This window comes from Cryptomeria japonica, chromosome 7 (assembly GCF_030272615.1).
Source record: "Cryptomeria japonica chromosome 7, Sugi_1.0, whole genome shotgun sequence".
Lineage (NCBI taxonomy): Eukaryota > Viridiplantae > Streptophyta > Pinopsida > Cupressales > Cupressaceae > Cryptomeria > Cryptomeria japonica.
Window position 1 is genome coordinate 668852255 of NC_081411.1, and position 11833 is coordinate 668864087.

General features: G+C 36.8%; 2 protein-coding genes across 2 annotated transcripts; both read right to left on the reverse strand.

Annotated features, from left to right (window-relative positions):
- Positions 1 to 955: 955 nt before the first annotated feature.
- LOC131856914 (G-type lectin S-receptor-like serine/threonine-protein kinase At2g19130) lies at positions 956 to 2142 on the reverse strand. The gene is made up of 3 exons (XM_059208872.1): positions 1531 to 2142; positions 1351 to 1440; positions 956 to 1042 (listed from the first exon to the last, which is right to left on the reverse strand). Exons 1-3 carry the CDS (start codon positions 2140 to 2142, stop codon positions 956 to 958), a joined length of 789 nt encoding a protein of 262 aa, XP_059064855.1.
- Positions 2143 to 2263: 121 nt separating this feature from the next.
- LOC131856915 (G-type lectin S-receptor-like serine/threonine-protein kinase At2g19130) lies at positions 2264 to 3877 on the reverse strand. The gene has a single exon (XM_059208873.1). The coding sequence runs from the start codon at positions 3875 to 3877 to the stop codon at positions 2264 to 2266; it is 1614 nt and encodes a 537-aa protein (XP_059064856.1).
- Positions 3878 to 11833: the final 7956 nt, after the last annotated feature.

Sequence of the window (11833 nt, forward strand, 5' to 3'; positions counted from 1 at the left end):
TTTGACAAGAAAACAAAGCAAGCACACAAACACAAGAATGTTGCCTCAAATGGTACAAATAGGTGTGGGTCTAGATCAACCCAATCCTTTGAAATTTTGATGACCCTTTCCTTCAAATGTATTTTAGGTGTTTCCAAAGCCTGAAGTCGGCTCAATTTGCACTGGTCTTGACTCAAAACAAAAAACACTTCAAACACTCTTTATCCTTAATGTCAAATGGCTAGTTGTGATAATTTCAGCCCACATCTTGATATTTCTTCAACTTTGGTACTACATACCTTATGAATCCCGTCATGGCAAGTAAGGATGTGATATACTAAGTCTTGCATGAGCATAACAAATAGATGATCCCTATGATGAGGGAGTCACCACTTTTATCGAGCTATAAGTAACCTTTCAAAAAGCTATGTTTCTACTCAAGGAAATATGTATGGTGAGTACCTTGGGAGCAAAACCTTCTATGCTCTTGCACTAAATTTATCACAAATATCCTCAATCAATAGAATGGGTGGGCTACTACTTCAAGGTGTTTAGTAATTTTTGATGTTTTTGGACATAAGTTCATTCTGCAGTGACTCACTTAAGAACCTTGTAACTTGTGGTGGGGCCCATTTGTCCTTTCGGCAAGTTACACTGTAGGAACAACTATACCCAAGGCTATAACTTTCGCTCTCACTTGATTTTTATAGGGGCTCAAAGGATTTACCATGTGAGGTCGTTCCCAAGAGTGATGTGTCTCTTGGCAGGCCTCTCTTAAAAAGATAAAATTTGAGTGTTACTAACACTTTTCTCTTGCACCTAGGACCATGAAAGCCAAGGGAGAGGATAGTGTGTGTTAGAAGTAGGACCACTCGACAAACTCTGGATAACATAACACATAGGCTACAAAAGAAGAATGATCCACAGTCACGAACCACACTAATCCACTCCCATCTAAAACCAAAACATCACATAATCAAATAATCTCAACGCTGTCCACTCTATGTTCTAAACATATCTCTTGCAACCCAATCCATTTGACAACATTATATCTACGATAGAACTGCAAGCACACCTTAAATTATGGTCACTCTCATAGAACATATTAAAACATGAATGCATAACTAGAACATGGAACTAGGTTATTAGGGTCACAATAGAGAAGGCATCACAATAGAGGGAAAAAACAAACCGACCACCCTATAGCTTAACCATATAGACTAACTAATCGCTATTTGGAAAATTTAGTTGATCCACATTCAACATTTACGGTACAGTTCTTTATATAAAATTAGCCTGCAGAACTGATCGTTACAAATTTATTGTAAGCTTCTATATTTATAATGAAGTTTTCTATGTCATATAACTTACATAATCACCTGGAGAGAAAAGAAGTTTATTCCCTACCCAAATCAAGCATAACCGGAAAGGCACCCAGCCAAGAGGAGCTAAACATTTTAACTGTAATATAGAGCATAAAACATTAAAAAATAGATTGACAACAGGAACCTAATAGAGGTTAACTAGATACTGCAGAGATCTCATGACTACTTGTGTATCAGCATCCATCTTGCCATGGAGAATCAGTAGAACTTGAGCCATGCTTGGCCTCTCATTCTCATCCTTTGCAATGCATACCAAGCTTGCAAGTGTAGCTCTTCTCACCTCCTCAACATCCACATGCTCTGCAATTCTTTCGTCCAAAATACTCATCATGTCTCCATTTTGAATTTGAGTTGCAGCCCACGAAGGAAAGTACTGCTTAGTCTGTTCCTTCACGCTCATGTCCACATTTCTTCGACCCGATATTATCTCCAGAACCATCATGCCGAAGCTATACACGTCTGCCTTGGAAGTAATTGCTAAGCCAGCGAGCCACTCGGGAGCAATGTAACCTTGAGTTCCTCTCATGCTTGTCAAAACCCTGCTGAAATCTCTTCCCACTAACTTTGCCAGGCCAAAATCAGCTATCTTTGCGGTGAAATCGCTATCCAGCAAAATGTTCTCGGGCTTTATATCGGAGTGGATGATTTGATCTCTGCATTCCTCGTGGAGATAAACTAAAGCTCGTGCAGTGCCTAGAGCGATCTCGAATCTTGTCTTCCACTCCAACAACTTTTGTGATCCAGCGAAGAGAAATGAATTGAGAGATCCGTTGGGCATGTACTCGTAAACTAGCAGCCTTTGTGATCCTTCTATGCAAAATCCGCAAAGCTGGACCAAATTGACATGTTGTATGTTTCCAATCGTGCTTATTTCTGCACGAAACTGTTTTTCTACCTGTTTAGAGCCCTCTTAATTTTTTAACTGCTACAAGCGTATCGTCTGGGAGAGATCCTTTGAAGACAGAGCCAAATGCTCCTTTCCCTAACTTATCTCTGAAATTGTTGGTTGCAATTCGCAGCTCCTTGTAAGTGAATGTTCTCAGCGAAGCAGACAGCAGCTCATGACCTTCCATATCTCCTCCCTTGCCCAGCATTCCACGCCTCCTCAGAAGAAATATTATAACAAGGAAAGCCAAAACAAGGATGAAAGCAGTGCTGACAGGAAGTGAAATTGAAAGGACACGACCTTGGTTACTTCCTCCATTGGAAATGGATTGTTGCAACTCAGACGCAGCCATGCGAAGGAAGACGGGTTGGCTGTTTGATGCAACGCGAACATTGAACAGATCCCCAAACCACATTCTACAGATGGGAGGAGTAGAGTTAGTGAGATCGAAGGCTTTGCAGGAGCAATTTTCCAGACATGCAGATCTGCATGTTGGTAGAGTTGGGTATTGGGAATATGAAACTGCTTTTTCCTTAGCTAAGGATATGTCGTTCTTTTGCAAGAAACCATCGGTTGTGCCGTTAATGGGAGAGCAGTAGAGAGGGCTACTACGAAGGCATCCGCTTGACCACCAATCTTGTAAAAACCAGGCGCGCTTATCTTTGGGTTTGAAGCCCTCGAGACAGCTGCAAAATTGAAGATTGTTTCTGTTGCATGCTCCATAAGCCCCACATATATCATAAACAAAGCACAGGTCTTTTGGCACAGACCAGATGTTAATCCAGCTGCTATTATAATGATAGAAAGATCGTACATCTCCAGTTTTGTACAGGACTAGACGCTGCACAATATCAAATTTTGATATTTGAATATACGTGAAGTACATCTTTGTGGGAGAAATCTTTACAAAGGGTAATCTAAAAGTTTCGGATGCGAAATTATTCAACATATCTGGCATACCGCTGAAATGGTCAACAACCCACTCTTCGGTGCTCCAGTAAGTAATATTGTCCTTATACACCAGTAAAAACTGCGTCTTGCTTGGGGCTGGATCCATTTCTAAAGAGAAGGGCCCAGGTGCTGGATCCAACGAACTCTTCCAAGATGTTAGCTTCATGCCTTTCCACATCTTCATTCCCGACAACCATGTGTCTGCTGGATACAAGAAACTCTCCCACACAATTTCAGAAATGTTGTTTGCGCCCAACATAACAAAACTACCAGAATCCAATATCATAGCTTTGGAGGCTATAGCTTTCTGGTTCTTTCTTGTTGACCATATTGATCGCCCATCTGAATCATACAGTTTGAGATAGCCATCAGTTGTTAGATTCAAAACGCCTAGCTTGTTTCTGATGGGAGTCTCTCTATTAGCCACCCAAACGATAGTCTTGTTAGACATTTGGGCATACCAGATGCCGATGTACCAGTTATTTGTTCCGTTTGGACAAAAGAATCCCAATTCGAAGGTGCCGTTCTTTGAAACTATGCTCTGATTTCCAGTGAGAGAAGCTCCCAAAGCGATGCTGTCTCCACCAACTGTAAGGGGATGACAATTGTAAGGTAGAGTAAGCATATAGAGAACTGAAAGGAAGAAATACCACGCAGACAGACTATTTGTGGCCATTTCGAGAAAACCTCAAACTCGCTTGAAACAAAACCCTATAATTACCCACAGGTTTGCTGTTGCGTTATATAGATAGATCGGGAAAATTAACAAATATTTTGAATTTAATGGATCTTTGGTCTATTGGTGAAATTGAATGGTTCTTAATGTCTGTCAGTAAAGTTCTATTAAATGCATAGTTCTAACATCATAAGAATGATGTCAGAATAATACCCTAACTAATTTAACTTAATATTTAACCTAATAAAATTTCAACCTAAGACTCAATACTGAACTAAAAACACAAACAATCTCTTCGAAATATCCATTGGTTTATTTGGGATTTGTAGTTTCAGAAAAAGGGTTAAAAATGAACCTTGAGAAAGTAAAGGGTATATTGTTGAATGGCCTTCAGCGAGGAGTACGTTTGAAGCCTGTAGTTTTCTTGGGTTGGCGAGCTTCTATAGGAAGTTCATAAGAAATTTTAGTGGAATTTGTGCTCCCATAACTGAAACAATGAAGACAGTAAGAAAGGAATTCAAGTGGATAGTTGCAGCCAATGTTGGTGCTACTACACTTTGGAAAAGTTTTCAAGGTTGATTGTGATGCAAGTGGAACAATAATAGGAGGAGTTCTTAGTCAAGAGGGAAGGCCGATAGCATACTTTAGTGAAAAGTTGAATGAAGAAAAGAGGAAATATTCAGTTTATGATTAGGAGTTTTATGCAATTGTGCAAGCACTTAAGAAGTGGAGGCATTATTTGTTGCCAAAGAAATTTGTACTATATATGTAGATCATCAATATTTTTAGTTCATTAATAGCCAAGGTAAGTTGAATCAGAAGCATTTGAAATGGGTTGAATTTTTGGAAAGTTATTCTTTTGTTTTGAAATATAGAAGTGGTAAATCCAATAGAATGGCTAATGCACTAAGTAGAAGGAGTTTTCTATTGGATGAGCTAAAGGTGAGTGTTGTTGGATTTGATTCTTTGGGTGAGTTGTATGAACAAGATCTATATTTTAAGGAGGCATGCTTAGCATGCAAGAATCCAATGGGAGTGGACCAAACTCCATGGCTAGAGTACTTTATTCAAGAGAACTTGTTTTTCAAAGGGAAGAGGTTATGTATACCCCAAGGCTCTATGAGGCATAATTTCATAAGAGAAAAACATAGCGATGGATTGGTTGGACACTTTGGAACTGATAAGATAATAGCTTAGCTAAATGAGAGTTATTATTGGCTAGGAATGATTGTTGAAGTCAGGAAGATGGTACAAGGATATAGAGTATGTCAGCATGCAAAGGGAATGAAGCAAAAAACAGGACTGTATTAGCCATTACCAATTTCGAATAGACCATGGAAACACATTAGCATGGATTTTATTTTGGGGTTGCCTCAAACTCAGTGAGGTAATAATTCATTTTTTTTTTGTTATTGATAGATTTTCCAAAATGGCTCATTTTATTCCGTGTTGGAAGACTAGTGATGCTTCCCATATTGTAATTTTTTTTAAAGAAGTAGTTCAATTACATGGTTTGCCTAAAAGTATTATATTTTACCATGATACAAAGTTTGTTGGCCATTTATGGCATACCTTGTGGAAACGTTTAGACACCTTGTTGGGTTTAAGTTCAATGTACCATTCACAAACTGATGGTAAAACTGAGGTTATCAACAAGAGTTTGGGTAATCTATTGAGATGTTTGACTGGTGATAGACCAAATTACTTGGATTCGACATTGGCACAAGAAGAGTTTTTCTACAACAATTCAATTAATAGGAGTGTAGGGAAGAGTCCATTTAACATTGTGTATGGTTATAGCCCAAGGAGTGTGGATGAACTCAAATATCATGCAAATTTGGCGAGGTCAAATTAGTGGCAAAGGACTTTGTAGAGTATATTAGGGTTTTGAATATGAATGTGAAGGAACAATTGGAAAAGAGTACTGCTAAGTACAATAAATATGCTGACTAGCACATGAGAGAGTAGGAATTTCAGATTGGTGAGTTAGCTTGGGTTCATTTGAGGAAGGAAAGGTTTCTATAGGGGACCAGTAATAAATTGAAATGGATGAAAATTGTTCCTTGCAAGATCTTAAGGAATTTTTCAACCAATGTCTATGAAGTTGACCTTCCAGAGAACATAGATATCTCTCCTATCTTCAATGTTAGTGATCTATACAAACATTATGAGGGAGAGACTAGTGCTCAGACACATTTGCCTATAGATACACCTGATATAGTAGTGTGGGTGGACCAACTACCTGAGAAGCAATCTGAAGAGGTGGATGAAATCATAGATATCGAGGTTACCAATAAGACCTATGGGAAGGAATACCTTGAGTACCTGGTTCAATGGAAAATAAAATTAGTCCTAGAAGCATCCTAGTTGAAGGCAAATGGACTGGCTTACTTTGGAATTTCAATTCCAGATTGGCCTTAACGTTCATGAGTTTCCCTCATGTAACATTTTCCTACCTAGGGTGTCTGATGTAGGGGCATCTCAAGCTCAGAGCAATCTGCATCAGTTGGGCATAAGTTTCTCTCATTTACAACATTTTTGTTTTAGTTTGGGTTTGATCTCAATATTACTTGGTTTAGATTTTTGTGTTTTTGGAATTGAGTTGGTTTGATCTAGTTGGATCGAAGAGACTTCAAGAAGTCTCTAATTGATCGAGACTTGTCTTATCAATTCTATCTCACCAAAGTATCGAGGGGACACAAGAACTCTCATACCGACATTGGTAGGTCTCTCTGACAAGCTTTAGATTGTGTTCTATCGGTGTGATTTGTATGGATCGAGGAGACATCTTACATCACTTCATGGCAAAATGTTTTCTCATGAATGAATTCATTGGATCTCTCTTTGTTTGGGAACATTGTTTCATTGAAGAAACTTGGGGAACTTCTTCTTGATAAGTTCATATCTCTTTGATGTGTTCTTGATTGTGTGCAACCCCTTTTTGGTGGGGCCATGTCACTTTGGCATATGCTCTTGTGACATCGAGGAGACTTTAATTTTTTTTCATCAAATCTTTTTTGTCATGTTGATGGACATGTGTGACACTCTTTTCCTCATCCTCATTGAAGATCGAGAAAACTTGAGAAGACTCTCACCAATGGGTTTTTTTTTTTTGTCAGCTCTCTTCATTGTGAGATGAAAGAGACTTGAAAAGTCTCACTCTAACAGAGTCATGTCTCCTCAATGTGCTTTCCTTGGTCCATTAGACTAGGCCTACACCATTGACTATCATGTTGATGAGGCTGAAGATGACTCTCACCAAAATGGACTTTTCTCATCGATAGTGGTTTTGGTGATGTTTCTTGTGGAGTGCGATGGTTGGGGCACCCTATCGACCATTGGGCTTCCACCATGGTATACAAAATGCTAAGATTTTAGTTGAAAGATGATCAAGACATTGTTGTGGGGAATTGAATAGGAAGCATTAGGAGAACAAAGAGTTGTTCTAAGATAGAGAAGAGGATATCAATTGGAAGTGGTTGACATTGGGTGGAAAAGTAAAGTCTTGCCGCTTAGAGTGAAAACCAGAACCAGGAGTTGTAGAACGTTGAAATTAAAAAAAGTAAATAATTGTGAACTACATCATAATTTTATCAATAAAGATGTTTCTTTTCTCGCTATTGTTAATTTGTTTTTTGTTGTGTCCACATAATTTGCATGCTTGAGATTATGGGTAAAAGTACAAAGTTATGTCACGCTTTTATAAAGAAAATGGCCAATGTTGATTCAACTTTTTTTGAATTCAACGTTATATGTGTTTTGAATCAATAGAAAGTGAAATATATGTTTTGAATTTTGAAATGATGTAAACCAATAAAATGTATATTTTTTTGGTGTATTTTATGTTTGTAATTTAAAAAAAAAATGGAAAATTATTTGAACATAGTTTTTCATAAAGTAAACACTATAATTTAGTTGCCGATAAAATGCTGAAATTGAAGTTACACAAGACATCACACTTTATATAGTAAATTTTACCTTTTTTTTTTCATTTTTTTTGGTGTATATTGATAACTTGAAACATAAGTGCACATGGATGTATTTTTTACTATTTTTATAAATATATATTTTTCAATAAATTTGAAAAGTTCCATGTGCTGAAATATAACTCTTTCCATTTGGTGCCAACAAAGTAGCATGATTTGTCTTTGTTCCTCCTGTACTTATGCTTGTTTTGATAATCATGGTTAGGCCTAAAAGATCTTCTAGCTCTTTCTTCAAATTTTGAATTCCTTTCAGGACATCTAGATGCAAAATGACCTATCTTATTACATGCAAAATATTTAAAAGGTGATTTTCCTTCATAGTTACTTCCTGTTGGTCATTTAGGTACTCTTCTAGCAAATAAGGCTTCAAGTTTCTCAAAATCTTCATGTTCTTTCTTTATATCCTCTAGTTCCTTCGCATATCAAGCTTTCCCATCACTCTTGCCAGTAGACGATGTAGATGCATGAAAAATAGTTTTAGATTTTACAACTCCAAAAGGTCTGAATTCCTCAAGTTGAAAAGCAGATAACTTCCCAACCAAGGTATCCCTATTAACAGAGGTGTTTGCCATAGTTATCAACTCATTAATTGTAGTAGCCTTCATCTTATAAGCTAGTGGCAATGCTCTTCGTACTTTAGAAAGTATTTCATCTTCACTCAGAGATCCACCACAACATTGAATTCCCAAAACAATCTCATTAACTCTCTCCATAAAAGCAGTAATCCTTTCATTATTTTCCATCTTCAGGTTCTCATACCTCACTCGGTAACCATCAAGTTTAGTAATTTTAATAGTAGGGTCACCTTCATTCAAAGTCTCCAATTTGTCCCATATAGCCTTTGCAGTTGATTTTTCAGTTAGTCCCATTATTTGCTGATCAAAAAGTGCACACAAAAGGGCTTCTCTAGCTCTACAATCATTCTCAAGCTCCTTATCCAGGCCTGCTAGAGGAGGGTTTCCAAATGCTGGATTAAAAGGGGTAACACCTTTCTCAGTGATCTCCAAAATTTACTTTCCAAGACATCTCAGATGAGTCTCCATCCGAATCTTCCATACCCTATAATTTGTTCCATCAAGCCTAGGAATTTCTCTCCGGAAAATAGCTGTAGATGTATTTGATGAACTTAAACTATTAGACCCCATAGGATCTTCCTCAAGCGGTTAAGCTTATGCACAGAGGACCAAACTATGATACCAATTGTTAGACAACTCAGATAACTAGAGGACAACTGAGAGCGGGGTGGTGAATCAGTTCTCAACATATTTCATAACTTTAAGCATCCAAATCCTTATTACCAGAACACATAAACCCAATACCGGAATGCATAAACCAAATACCGAAAAAGCTGATATAGCAACTAAGCATAAACATAAAGCATAGAATAGTTACCATCCATCCAGAACACATGACACCAAGATTTGTACATGGAAAAACCGGTAAAGGGAAAAACCATGATGGGAAGCCTACCCACAGTTAGATAATACTTTTGCAGTAAGTATGTGATTACAAAATGAGGGGCTTGCACATGTAGGAAGGCCAACAACCTAGAGCGTAGTTCTCATCACAAAAGGAGCATCACTGACTACAAAATAAATCCAGACTACAATCTAAAAAGAAGAGTGAACTGCAAAGATAACATCTCCTATGCCTGCGTACAGTTTCGGTTAAGCTCAGTACCAGAGGTCTTAAACTTCTCTTACCGACCCAATTCGATCACCTATGATCGACCAAAACTCCTACATATGATTACAATAGTATTCGCACAAAGGTAACCACATAACCATCCCATAACCATAATCCCATGATTTACAAAGAGATCTTACATCATATATATACCAACCCGGGACCTAAATAATTAGGTCAACCACCTAAAAGATAATACGATAAATTCATAGCATAAACTCGCAATCCAATGATCAACCAAGTCATCCTAAGATCGAAATAACATAATCTAATCAATGAATCCATCCGGTAATGGATCAGGATCACCCATCAACACATTACATAAGCCGGTTCATAACCTAGATAGCGCCGAACCCAAAATAGGTCACCATAAACCAAATCCAACACCACCAATCAACAAGACCATGAATAAGATAACTAATAGCATCCTGAAAGCCATCTAGCAGCTTCACCAACACCACTTATCATGTGCATCAAAAAATCTTCAACAAAGCTCTATCGGTAAAACCCTTACCGATGACCAAAAGGCTTACTAGAACAAATGATAGTATCCGAGTCATCAAATCCTAAACCAACTGATTGTGATACACATCTGAATAGCATGAATGACAGATCCAAATCAATTCCACAAATCAAAGCATACCAGAGCATACACTAGATCAATATCATAAGCCAACGACTCTACTAGAACCAAACAAAAATCGATAAATAACTAAAACAACTGGTGTTAGCATCAATGGAAAAATATCAATGCAACACATAATCAATTCCTCCAAATTTCCAACACATATGATGATTGTTTGGATGAGATAATGCCAAAATATGTTGAAAATGACCTAAAAGGAAGTAGGCTAAAGCAAGGACCTAAAATAGAGTGTGAAATTTTTAGGGGTTACAATTTGTGACACTGCACATATATTCTTTCATATATTCTTTCTTCCACTTTATAATCCAACACGTTTTTTTAGATTGATTAATTAGTCCTCAAATATTACAAGGATGAAGATTCTAACACACTTCTTCTAAAGTCCCAGTTTGAGCAGTTCAGTAAATAGAGAAGGTCGGTGGGCAATAACAAACGAATTTTTTTTTGGAAGGCCCAAAACCTTTTACAATGAATAACACAAAGAAAACCAAAACAAAGAATAACTATAATAAAATTACGAGTTACCCAAGAGGTAACCAAGATTAGGATTGAACAATGTTTGAATCAATCTTGAGAATATTTATGTTTCGTTCCTTTGTATGAATTACTATCCAACTTGAGAAGTCATTAGAATTTGAATATCTAGGAGAATGTTAAGAAGGAACCCTATCGATAACACCAATAGGTGGGGAACTAGCAATGTTTTACTGTAGATCAATAGGTTGAGAAGTAGTGGCATTAGTAGGAGATTTAGAACTAGAAGAACAAGAAGAAACATAGGAAACAATAGAAGGATTCTTAACCATGTTGGCAACTTGATCAGAAGGGGTAGTATTGGGTTTAGAGGAGATCGAAGAAGGAGACGAGGATTCTGAAACCTTTAAACCACTAGTGTCATCTAGAAACATGCTAAGATGTTTGGGTAGAGAATTAGTCCACCAAAAGGAAATGATCTTTCGAGAACTCTAAGAACATCCAAAGGCCAAATGGCCTATAGAAAAGAAACACTTTCATAAAAAATGCTTTTATAATTTATCAACTGAGTCCAAGGATGATCTTTTTTAGTATTTATAGCATTATTTTCTTCTCCATTTCTAGGACCTCCATTATTTAGCCTCACACATGGTATGATAGGATATTTAAGAACTTTTCTTGCATATCCAACTCTTCGTGTAATCTTAAAACCAACATATTTAAAACATCCTTGTTCATTATCATCACAACTATCAAGACTTGTAGATTAAAAAAATATCATTATTTCTAATTGTACATTATGGTGCCCACAACCTTCTATATCCCACTAACAAGTATTATTTGAATTGATTGAAGAAAATATCAAAGTACCTATCATTTCCACTACAAATGTATCATTTAATAAAAACCATTATACATTAAACATCTAGGGGTAGATTATGAGAGTGTGTTGAACTCAACAAACCAATTCAATAGGTATACAATATGATGTGTGGAACTAGGAGATAGAAATATATATTTTATTGTAGAAATATTTAAATTTATTGCTAGAAGTTCTTTTAGCACTTTTTCTTTTTAAATTTGGTATATGTTTCAACACAAGTTTATAATAAGTATAATATTGATTGCTTTGAGTATATTGTGAATTATTTTAATTTTTTTTTA

Coding starts and splice junctions, on each gene's coding strand:
- LOC131856914 (XM_059208872.1), bottom strand. CDS start 2,142: ATGCCCAACGGATCTCTCAATTCATTTCTCTTCGCTGGATCACAAAAG. Junction 1,441..1,530: donor AGATGGATGCTGATACACAA/GTAGTCATGAGA, acceptor TCTATATTACAG/TTAAAATGTTTAGCTCCTCT. Junction 1,043..1,350: donor TTTTCTCTCCAGGTGATTAT/GTAAGTTATATG, acceptor GTGTGCTTGCAG/TTCTATCGTAGATATAATGT.
- LOC131856915 (XM_059208873.1), bottom strand. CDS start 3,877: ATGGCCACAAATAGTCTGTCTGCGTGGTATTTCTTCCTTTCAGTTCTC.